Raw genomic sequence first — 12,475 nt, 5'->3', positions numbered from 1 at the left:
GCTATTTATTTTGTCAATTTTTTGTATTGTTTCTTTTGTTTCAATTTCATTGATTTCAGCTCTGAGTTTTACTATTTCCTGTCTTCTACTACTTTTGGTACTGGTCTGTTCTTTTTCTAGGGCTTTGAGCTGTAGTGTTAGGTCGTTTATTTGTTGAGTTTTACTTCTTTTGTTGAATGCGCCCCATGAAATAAATCTTCCTCTAAGTACTTCTTTCATAGTGTCCCAGAGATTTTGATATGATGTTTCTTTGTTCTCATTTACCTCTAAGAATTTTTTAATTTCCTTCCTAATATCTTCTGTTATCCATTCATCATATAATAGCATATTGTTTAATCTCCAGATATTGGAATAGTTTCTGTGTTTTACTCTTCCATTTATTTCTAACTTCAATCCATTATGATCTGACAGAATACAAGGTAGAGTCTCTATCTTCTTGTATTTGCTAACATTAGCTTTGTGGCATAATATATGGTCTATTTTAGAGAAGGATCCATGTGCTGCTGAGAAGAAAGTGTATTCGCTCTTGGTTGGATGGTATATTCTATAAATGTCCGTTAAGTCTAAATTATTGATTGTTTTATTGAGCTCTATGGTTTATTTGTTCAATTTTTGTCTGGAAGATCTGTCCAGTGGTGACAGAGGTGTGTTAAAATCACCTATTATTATTGTGTTATGGTCTATTTGGTTTCTGAAATTGAGAAGGATTTGTTTGACATACATGATGAGCCACTGTTTGGGGCATAGATGTTTATGATTGTTATATCTTGCTGATTTATGCTTCCCTTAAGCAGTATGAAATGACCTTCTTTATCCCTTCTGACTAACTTTGGCTTGAAGTCCACATTATCTCAAATGAGGATGGATATTCCAGCTTTTTTGCTGAGTCCATGTGCATGGTATGTTTTTCCCCATCCTTTCACTTTTAGTCTATGGGTATCTTTTCTATGAGGTGAGTCTCTTGCAGGCAACATATTGTTGGATCTTTCTTTTTAATCCAATCTGCCAGTCTATGTCTTTTGATTGATGAATTCAGGCCATTAACATTCAGGGTTATTATTGAGATATGATTTGGTTTCTCGGTCATTTGGTTCATTTTTTAAATTTTATTTATTTATTTATTTGACACTACTAGGTTCCTCCTTTATTTGACAATTTCTTTAGGATAATTCCTCCCTTTGCTGATTTGCTTCTTTGTTTTTCATCTCTTCCTCATGGAATATTTTGCTGAGAATGTTCTGTAATGCTGGCTTTCTTTTTGTAAATTCTTTTAGCTTTTGTTTATCATGGAAGGATTTTATTTCGTCGTCAAATTTGAAGGTAAGTTTTGCTGGGTATAAGATTCTTGGTTGGCATCCATTTTCTTTCAGGGCTTGAAAAATGTTGTTCCAGGCCCTACTAGCTTTTAGGGTCTGGATTGAAAAATCTGCTGATATCCGTATTGGTTTCCCCCTGAATGTAATTTGGTTCTTTTCTCTCACAGCCTTTAAAATTCTGTCTTTATTTTGTATGTTAGGTATTTTCATTATAATGTGCCTTGGTGTGGGTCTGTTGTAATTTTGTGTATTCGGAGTCCTATAAGCCTCTTGAACTTGATTTTCCATTTCATTCTTCAGATTTGGGAAATTTTCTGATATGATTTCATTGAATAGATTGTTCATTCCTTTGGTTTGTTTCTCTAGGCCTTCCTCAATCCCAATAATTCTTAAATTTGGCCTTTTCATGATATCCCATAGTTCTTGGAGATTCTGTTCATGATTTCTTACCATCTTCTCTGTTTGTTCAACTTTGTTTTCAAGGTTAAATATTTTGTCTTCAATGTCTGAGGTTCTGTCTTCCAGGTGTTCTATCCTACTGGATATGTTTTCTATGGAGTTCTTAATTTGGTTTATTGTTTCCTTCATTTCAAGGATTTTTGTTTGGTTTTTTTTTTCAGTTTCTCTAACTCTTTATTGAAATGATCTTTTGCTTCCTGTATTTGCTCTTTTAACTGTCAATTGGTGCGATCATTCAATGCTTGCATTTGCTCTTTCATCTCATCATTCAGTGTGTGCATTTGCTCTTTCATCTCATCGTTTGCTTCCCTGATCATTTTAATTATGTACATTCTGAACTCCTTTTCTGTCATTTCTTCTGCCATGCTGTCATTGGGTTTTATTGATGTAACATCTAGATTTGTTTGCGGCATTTTCTTTCCTTGTTTTCTCATATTGTTCAGGTATCAGTGGACCGCTGAGATATTGCAGATTTCCTCTATTGACTTACAATGTCCTTGAAGATTTCTATATATATTCCCTCTTAGCCTCAGTAGGCTGAAGTCTTGGAGGAAGTTGATAATGCGGTGCTCCACAAGGAAGCTGCCTCTCTAGGAGTGGTGGCCTTCAGGTGGGGTATATTCCCTGCTAGTGGGCAGAGGTGCCTCCACTTGTTGACCAATGGTCATCCAAAGGGGAACTAGGCTGTGGGCTGAGGCAAGGCCTGTTTGGGCCTGTGTCTCTGGTTTTACCGTCCTTTTGGGGAAACCTCACCCGGCAGGGAAGACTCACCCGGTGGGGTGGTCTCGGTTCCCCTCCTAGAGGTTCCCCTCAATTTACAGCTACCACCTGGGCTAGGCTGCCTTCCTCTGCAAAGTTCCCAGGGGCCTGGCCCTACCTCCTGGGCCTGGGAGCCTCACCCTTCACAAATGAATCTCCTTAGGCTGCCCCTCCTCAGAGAATCTGCCTGCAGTCCTGGAACCTTCGCTCCACCCCTAAGCGTGTCTCTGTGCGGCTCTTCCACCAAGAAGCCTCCTAGATCCTGGGACCCTGCTCTGCACCTAATCGCCTGGCTATGCGGCCCCTCCTCTGAGCAGCAACCTGGGGCCCCGTACAATCGCTCTGAGTCCCAGAGACCTGCCTCACACCTCTTCCTCCAGACAGCCGCCCAGTAATCCGGTGCAGTCACTAGGAATCCGAGCAACTCATTGCGTGCCTCCTCCTCCCGCCAGCCACCCGTAGCCCTGGGCAATCGCTCCGAATGGAAGTGACCCAGCCCGTTCCTCCTCCTCCTCCAGGTTACCAGCCGCCCGGAGCTCTGGTGCGGCCACTGGAGACCAAGCGACCCACTGTGCTTCCCCTCCAGGCAGCCCCCCTGTGTTCAGGAGCCGTCGCTTTAAGTCCAAACCACTCACCAATCTCCTCCTCCTCTGAGCAGCCACCTGGAGCTCTAATGCAGTCACTGCGAGTCCAAACGACCTGCCACACTCCTCCTCCTCCTCCTCCTACTCCTCGGGGCAGGCCCCGGTGTTCAGAAGTGGTGTGAGTCCAAACAGCTCGCCGCGCAGCTTCTCCTCTGGCAACCGCCTGTAGCTCTGGTGCAGTCACTCCGAATCCAAGTGGCCATGCTCCTCCTCCTCCTCCTCAGGGCAGGCCCCGGTGTTCTGAGTCCACACAGCTCTCCTCACCGCTCCTCCCCTGGGCACCCACCGGAGCCCCAGTGGTTGCTCCGAGTCCCAGCGCTGTGCTGAGCGGCCTCCTCTACGACTCTCCCAGTTGTCCGAGTTCACTGCTCCAGCGGGGGGAGGGGCATCTCGCTGGCAGCTCTACTTCACAAAGTTCCCTGCGTTCTGGGACTACTGCCCCACCTGGGAAGCCTCCCCAATGGGATAGACTCACCCGGCTGCTTTGAGTTGGTCCCAAGTCTTTCAATATCTCCTCTTTTGAATCCTGAGTCCTGGAGCAACATGGAATGCAGCCACCCTCTAGTCCGCCATCTTCAAAACCTCTCTAACTTTCAGATTTGAAGATGAAATAAAATACTTCCATGACAAACAAAGTTAAAAGAGTTTACAAATAGAAAGCCTGTACTACAGAATGTTCTCAACAAAATATTCCATGAGGAGGAAATGAAAAACAACAATGGAGGTCAGCAAAGGGAGGAACTACCTTAGAGAAAAACCACTCAAAGGAGAAACCAAGCCAACTTAAAAACCAAAAATAAAATAAGCCAAATGACTGGGAATACAAATCATATCTCAATAATAACCCTGAATGTTAACGGCCTAAACTCATCAATCAAAAGACATAGACTGGCAGAATGGATTAAAAAGAAAGACCCAACAATATGCTGCCTGCAAGAGACTCATCTCATAGAAAAAGACATCCACAGACTAAAGGTGAAAGGATGGGAAAAAACCTACCATGCACATGGACTCAGTAAACAAGCAGGGGTTTCCATCCTTATATCAGATAAAGTGGAATTCAAGCCAAAGTTAGTCAGAAGGGATAAAGAAGGACATTTCATACTGCTTAAGGGAACCATAAATCAGGAAGACATAACGATAGTAAATATTTATGCCCCAAACAATGGTGCATCAAACAAATCCTTCTCAATGTCAGGAATCACATAGACCACAACACAATAATTCTGGGTGACTTTAATGCACTGCTGTCACCACTCGATAGATCTTCCAAACAAAAACCAACCAAAGAAACCATAGAACTCAATAACACAATCAATAACCTAGACTTAATAGACATATATAAATTAATCCATCCATCAACGAGCAGATTCACTTTCTTCTTAGCAGCACATGGAACCTTCTCAAAAATACACCATATGTTATGCCACAAAGCAGCCCTTAGGAAATGCAAAAAAATAGAGATACTGCCTTGTGTTCTATCAGATCATAATGGACTGAGAGTAGAAATCAATGACAAAATAAAAAAACAGAAATTACTCCAACACCTGGATACTAAATAATATGCTATTGAATGAAACATGGATAACAAAAAACATCAGGGAGGAGATAAAAAAAATTCTTAGAGGTCAATGAGAATGATGATACAACATATCAAAATCTCTGGGACACTATGAAAGCGGTACTAAGAGGAAAATTCATTGCATGAAGCGCATTCCAGAAAAGAATGAAAAGTCAACAACTAAATGACTTAACATGACAGCTCAAAGCCCTAGAAAAAGAAGAACAGAATAACAACAAAAGTAGTAGAAGATAGGACATAATTAAAATCAGAGCTGAAATCAATGAAATTGAAACAAAAGAAACTATTCAAAAAATTGACATAACAAAAAGTTGGTTCTTTGAGAAAGTAAACAAAATAGACAAACCCTTAGCCACACTAAGAAAGAGAAGGAGAGAGAAGACTCAAATTACTAAAATACATGATGCAAAAGGAAATATCACGGCAGACACCACTGAGATACAGAACATAATGAGAAGCTACTTTGAAAATCTGTATTCCAACAAAATAGAAACTACAAAAGACATTGACAAATTTCTAGAGACATATGCTCCTCCCAAACTGAACCAGGAGGACATACACAATTTAAACAGATCAATATCAAGCAAAGAAATAGAAGAAGCCATTAAAAACCTACCATCCAAGAAAAGCCCAGGACCAGATGGATTCTCAACCGAGTTCTACAAGACTTTCAAAGAAGAACTCATTCCAATACTTCTCAAAGTATTCCAGGAAATAGAAAAGGAGGGTACCCTACCAAACTCATTCTATGAAGCTAATATCTCCCTCACACCCAAACCAGGAAAAGACACATCAAGGAAAAAAAATTTTAGACCAATATCCTTGATGAATATAGATGCAAAGATCCTTAACAAAATATTGGCAAACCGTATCCAAAAGCATATTAAGAAAATTGTGCACCACAATCAAGTGGGGTTCATCCCTGGAATGCAAGGATGGTTTAACATCCATAAATCAATAAACATAATCCATCATGTCGACAGACTTAAGGATAAGAATCATATGGTTATTTCAATTGATGCAGAAAAAGCATTTGACAAAATACAACACCCCTGCATGCTCAAAACAGTAGAAAAAATAGGGATAGTAGGAACATACCTGAACATTGTAAAGGCTATTTATGCTAAGCCCATGGCCAACATCATTCTTAATGGAGAAAAACTGAAACCATCCCTTGAAAAATGGGAACAAGACACAGATGTCCTCTTTCACCACTTCTATTCAACATTGTCCTCGAAATCCTAGCCAGAGCAATCAGGCAGACTAAAAAAATTAAAGGGATAGGAATAGGAAAAGAGGAACTTAAGCTGTCACTATTTACTGATGACATGATTCTATATTAGAGGATCCAAAAAACTCCTCCAGAAAACTTCTAGACCTCATAAATGAATTCAGCAAAATAGCAGGCTATAAAATCAACACACATAAATCTAAAGTATTTTTATACGCAAGCAACGAAACAGCTAAAAGGGAAATGAGGAAAACAACTCCATTTGCAATAGCCTCAAAAAAAATAAAATACTTGGGAATCAATCTAACCAAAGAGGTAAAAGATCTGTACAATGAAAACTACAAAACATTGAAGAAAGAAATTGAGGAAGATCTTAGAAGATGGAAAGATATCACATGTTCTTGGATAGGCAGAATTAATATTGTCATACAGATTCAATGCAATTCAAATTAAAATCCCAATGACATACCTTACAGAAATAGAGCAAGCAATCATGAAATTCATCTGGAAGAATAAGAAACCTAGAATAGCTAAAAAAAATCCTTAGCAGGAAGAATGAAGCAGGGGGTATCACAATACCAGAACTTCAACTATACTACAAAGCAATAGTAACAAAAACGGCATGGTATTGGCACCAAAATAGACAGGTAGATCAATGGTACAGAATAGAGGACACGGACACAAACAAATAAATACAATTTTCTCATACTAGACAAAGAGGACAAAAATATGCAATGGAGAAAAGATAGCCTCTTCAACAAATGGTGCTGGGAAAACTGGAAATCCATATGCAACAGAATGAAATTAAACCCCTATCTCTCACCCTGCACAAAACTCAACTCAAAATGGATCAAGGACCTCAGAATCAGACCAGAGACCCTGCATCTTATAGAAGAAAAAGTAGATCCAAATCTTCACCTTGTTGGCTTAGGATCAGACTTCCTTAACAGGACTCCCATAGCACAAGAAAGAAAAGCAAGAATCAATAACTGGGATAGATTCAAACTAAAAAGCTTTCTCTCAGCAAAGGAAACTATCAGCAATGCGAAGAGAGAGCCTACAGAGTGGGAGAATATCTTTGCCAATCATACTTCAGATAGAGCACTAATTTCCAGAATATGTAAAGAACTCAACAAACTCTACACCAAGAATACAAATAACCCAATCAACAAATGGGCTAAGGATATGGACAGATGCTTCACAGAAGATCTACAAGCAATCAACAAACATATGAAAAAATGTTCACCATCTTTAGTAATAAGAGAAATGCAAACCAAAATTACACTAAGATTCCATCTCACCCCAATTAGAATGGCGATTATCAAGAATACAAGCAATAATAGGTGTTGGAGAGGATGTGGGGAAAAAGGTACACTCATACATTGCTGGTGGGGATGCAAATTAGCGCAGCCACTCTGGAAAGCAGTGTGGAGATTCCTTAGAAAACTTGGAATGGAACCCCATTTGACCCAGCTATCCCACTCCTCGGCCTATACCCAAAGGACTTAAAATCAGCATACTACAGAGATACAGCCACATCAATGTTCATAGCTGCTCAATTCACAATAGCCAGACTGTGGAACCAACCTAGATGTCCTTCAATTGATGAATGGATAAAGAAACTGTGATATATATATATATATATATATATATATATATATATATACACACACACACACACACACAATGGAATATTACTCAGCCATAAAGAATGATAAAATTATGGCATTTGCAGGCAAATGGATGAAATTGGAGAATATCATGCTAAGTGAGATAAGCCAATCTCAAAAATCCAAAGGACGAATGATCTCGCTGATAAGTGAATGATGACACATAATGGGGGGGTGGGAGGGGGGCAGGAATGGAGGAAGGAGGGACTGTATAGAGGGAAAAGAGGGGTGGGAGGGGTGGGGGGAAGGAAAAAATAACAGAATGAATCAAACATCATTACCCTATGTAAATGTATGATTACGCAAATGGTGTTCTGTTACTCCATGTACAAACAGAAACAACATGTATCCCATTTGTTTACAATAAAAATAAAAATTTAAAAAAAAGAATGCTTTAATGAAACTCTGTAGAGCTTAAGGTTTGTTTTTGTACTTCAGCAGTATAGGTGAGCACTAGTATAAGAGACTTTCAAATAAATTTAATACATATGAGATGAACCGTGACATTCCTGCATTTGGGTGCTAGAGAAGACTAAAAGATCATTTAGTCCAGAAGTTTCTCAACTGAGAAACAGTTTAGTAAAACATTGTTATTCCTTGAAAACAAAACAACAAACCCTGTAGTATGTCTAGAAAATGGTGTGTTCAATAAAACTCGGCAGATTTCTTTGCTGATCTACTTTTCCTGGTCCAAGCTCCTGAACCAAAATCAACCCTCTTACGTTGCAGATCAAGAAACTGAGGTGCAAGTTGGTCACAGGTGACCTTTAAAATCCTTTCTAATTCTAATGGTTTCAATTACTTTGCTTCTTAGTTCATGGGCCTTTGAAAAAGAAAGGAATTAACTAACCCAACAAACCAGAGCCAGATGTTATTGTTGAGACCAGGGTGATCTCTGTGCAGCTAACTGTCTTAATCACCAGGATGCAGGCAGTTGCGACTGCACCCTCAAAAGCCAATACAGGGCAAACAGGACTGCTGGGCCCCCATGCTTATTGAGGTTGTTAAGAGACATTTGTCTGAGGAATGTGCAGCTGCCTAGAAACCTTATCTATCAAGGACAGGGGGGCCTAACTCCGACTCATCTCCTACACAGTTCACCCCTTCCCTCCTCCCTTCTTCTCTAGGACCGTTCAGTTCTGGTGGGACCCAATGAGAATCAAATAGATTGGCAGGACCCAACCAGAGGAGGACTAATGTTTAGCTGTTCAAATGTTAACCAATTAAAAAGAACACTGTAAAACTGTTTGCTTTGCAGTATAAAAGACCTGTTGAACAAAGGCTCAGGGCCTCTTAGCGTCACTGGTTACCAAGTGCAGGGAGGACCAGGCTCGAGCTTGCTAATAAATGACTCTTTGTTGTTTGCATTGATCATGGTCTCTGGTGGTCTTTGTGGGGTCTCAGTCGCTGGGCACAACATTATAATTACTGTAACAGTTATTATGTAAGCACTTTTCACATATGTCCTAATTTAATCCTTACACCAACACAGTTATACTTTACTGCTGGTCCTAAATATTATTCCCTAGTAAACAAGCATTACAAAAACAGCCCCTAAATAAAAGGCAATGTTTAATTGTGTTTAACCTTTAGAAAAGACAGAAATTTCAACAACTGGTCCTGCATTTTCTTATCTGTTCATACCATGCCCTAAACTTGTCTGAACATTTTGCTTCACTTTTTAGAATGTGCCTTCATTATTTCCTGATTGCTACAGCATCTATTACACCCTCCAATGAATTTTGATTTCCTATGTATTGCCTTTCTAGCAGTTGTATAACGCTGATCTACAGCTACATTGGCAAAATTATGTTTGTCCTTCTGAGACTTTAATATTGACACATTGTGCTAGCTGGCTTTGCTTATATCTCTTGCCAATATTGCACTGAGTTCTCTAGCAAAACTTCACATGAATTTTATATTTGTGCTGCCCCAGTTTTCTTAATTCCACTTTTAAAAGCTTAGCTTTTAAGTTTTTGGTTGGTTTGTTTGTTTGTTTTTGTAGTGCTAAGAATCAAACCCAGGACCTGGCAAACGCTAGGCAACTTGTCACGGAACTAGCCTGAACTAGGCTCCACCCACTATTTAAAAAGTTTAGGTTTCAGTTTCTCCATCGACTCCTCTCTTCCACCTTGTAAAAAGACTTTATTTTTCAGAGCAATTTTAGGCTGACAGCAAAATTGAGAAGGTAGAGGGATTTCCCAGATCCCTCTCCCCGCTCCATGCATAACCTCTCCATTATCAACATCCCCCACCAACGTGATACACATTGGCATCTCATTATTGCCCAAAGTCCATAGCTTAGAGTTCACTCTTGGTGGTGTATTTCCCTGGGTTCGGACCAATGTATAATGATGTGCGGCCACCATTTATATTATCACAAATAATAGTTTGATTGATATAATAGTCCTTTGTGCTCTGCTTATTCATCCCTTCTTCCTCTTAACCCTTGTCAACCACTGATATTTTTATTGTCCCTATACTTTTGCCTTTTCCAGAATGTAATAAAGTTGGAATCATACAGAGCATAACCTTTTTAGATTGGCTTTGTTCACTTAAGTTTTCCCATGCCTTTTAAGGGATCGATAGCTCATTTTGTTTTAGTGCAGAATACTATTCCACTGTCAGGATGCACCACAGATTATTTATTCATTCACCCACTAAAGGGTAACTTGGTTGCTTCCAAGTTTTAGCAATTATGAATAAAGCTACTATGAAATCTATTTGCATGTTTCTGTGTGGACATAAAGTTCAATGCATTTCAACTCAAATGCTAAGGAGTTTAACTACTGTATTATATGGTAGAAGTAAGTTTAGCTTTTTAAAGAAACTACCAAGCTATCTTCTAAAGTCATTGTACTATTTCACATTCCCACTAGCAATGAATGAGACTCTATATTGTTTTACATCCTCACTAGCATTCAGTGTTCTGGATTTTTTTTTTTTTTGTCATTCTAATAGGTGTGGAGTGATATCTCATTGTCCCAATTTGCAATTCCCTAATGATATGACATTGAATATCTTTTCATATACTTGTTTGCTCTCTCTTTATATTCTTTGGTTATGTATTCAGGTTTTTCACCCATGACATATGCATCTTATGATGACATTCCTCTAGAAACATCTTGTTGAAGCCTCAATATCCTAATATTAGAGAAAATAATGTAAAATAATTTAATAGGTCAGCATTTCAACCAAATGTTTCCATTTATATACAGGAAATGATGTTGTACTCTTACCTGGTGGCCACCATATCGGTGAGCCAATGGAACAGATTCAGATACTATCTTTTCACCACTTACAAGCTGGATAAAATCATCCGTTTCTGATACAGATAAATCTAGATCCAAAATATCTTCTAGAACTTCCTGAGGTAGGGGAAAAAAATCATCATACAAAACCTTAGAAATCTTTGAATAATTTCAAGAAAAGAGACCTAATAGAAGAAGATTGTAAGAATAAACTTCTTCCCAAAATGTTTACATTTTTATAAGAGATATACCAGACTTTCTATGATTATTGATGCTATTTGCAGAAAATTAATTCTGTGAGATGGTTCTAAAATTTTCAGGGATTTCCTGTGATACATCAAAAAATATTTTTCCTAGCATGGATTCTTTGAAGGAACGAGAAAGAAGTAAATGCCCTATTTTGACATCAATCAAACACATTTGTATCATGAGAGAACAATTTAGAATTTTTTAGAGATTATTTCTCAAAGTTACGTAGAATAAGAATTTAACTCATTTTCTTCTTTTCCACAAATGCATATCTTTATTGTAAAATAACTTCAGGATGAAACTGAATACTATGCTCCAGGAATAAGTATCAAAAAGTGAATTGTAAGAATGATATTTTCCAGGCTTCTGAGTTTTAAATACAAAGAGTTATCAATAGATTAACAATAAAAACTCGAAACGACTTTTATACCTTCTTAGACAAACATTTTAGTGAGTTAAGTATTTGTGGTGTGAAAAAAATAAAGTCTAACCTTTGAGACTGCTACAAGACGTACTCTTGATTCGAAAGGAGTAGGGAAGGCAATTGAAAAAATACAGTTTTTCACTTTACGAACATAATTTTCTTGAACAGGATCAATTGGCAACACAGCTGTCAAAACAAAACAAAACAAAACCCTTCTTATTGTTCTCATTTGTTGCATATACAGCATTAATATTCTTTTGAAAAATTACAGTTCTTTAAAATGCCTACTTAAACCACCATTTTCTTCATATTTTGTTATTTAGACTATTTTATCATTTTCAACATTATCCAATATTCACAGAGCATGTACAGTTTGAGCATCCCTAATCTGAAGATCCAAAATCCTAAACTTTCTGGGCACCTACATGATGCCACAAGCTGATTCCAGATCTGATCTCATGTGACAGGTCACAATTAAAATGCAAGCACACTAAATATATATATACAATTGCCTCAGGCAACACATATGGGGATATATGAAACATAAATGAGTTTTTTGTTTAGATATTCATCCCATTCCCAAGATATTTCATTGTGTATATGCAAACATTCCTAAAGCTTAAAAAAAAAAATTCCAAAATCTGAATTACTACCAGTCCCAAACACTTCAGATAAGGGATACTCAACCTATATATGGATCTGTCCAAGAAGATGGAGAAATGGAAAATGTTTGAAACAAGACACATATTCTGTCTATAAAGATTTTCGTTTTGGGAGACAAGTAGGATGTACAACATGTTTATAAGTAATAATAACAAATAAAATAGAGGTGAGCTACATAACTACGTTAGTCAACTCAATAGAACCAAAACATTCTGCACTTAAGCACA

General features: G+C 38.2%; 1 protein-coding gene across 1 annotated transcript in view; it reads right to left on the bottom strand.

Moving 5' to 3' along the window:
- The window catches only part of LOC306641450 (protein adenylyltransferase SelO-like), a 63,830-nt gene that overhangs the window by 47,694 nt on the left and 3,661 nt on the right, over window positions 1-12,475 (bottom strand). Inside the window, 2 exon segments of the mRNA XM_079106499.1 lie at window positions 10,901-11,029; window positions 11,653-11,771. Of these exon segments, the coding sequence (XP_078962625.1) occupies window positions 10,901-11,029; window positions 11,653-11,771 (248 nt within the window).

The sequence above is a fragment of the Sciurus vulgaris genome (genome assembly GCF_902686455.1).
Source record: "Sciurus vulgaris genome assembly, chromosome: 12".
Classification (NCBI taxonomy): Eukaryota; Metazoa; Chordata; class Mammalia; order Rodentia; family Sciuridae; genus Sciurus; species Sciurus vulgaris.
This window is presented reverse-complemented; position numbering and strand designations above follow the sequence as displayed.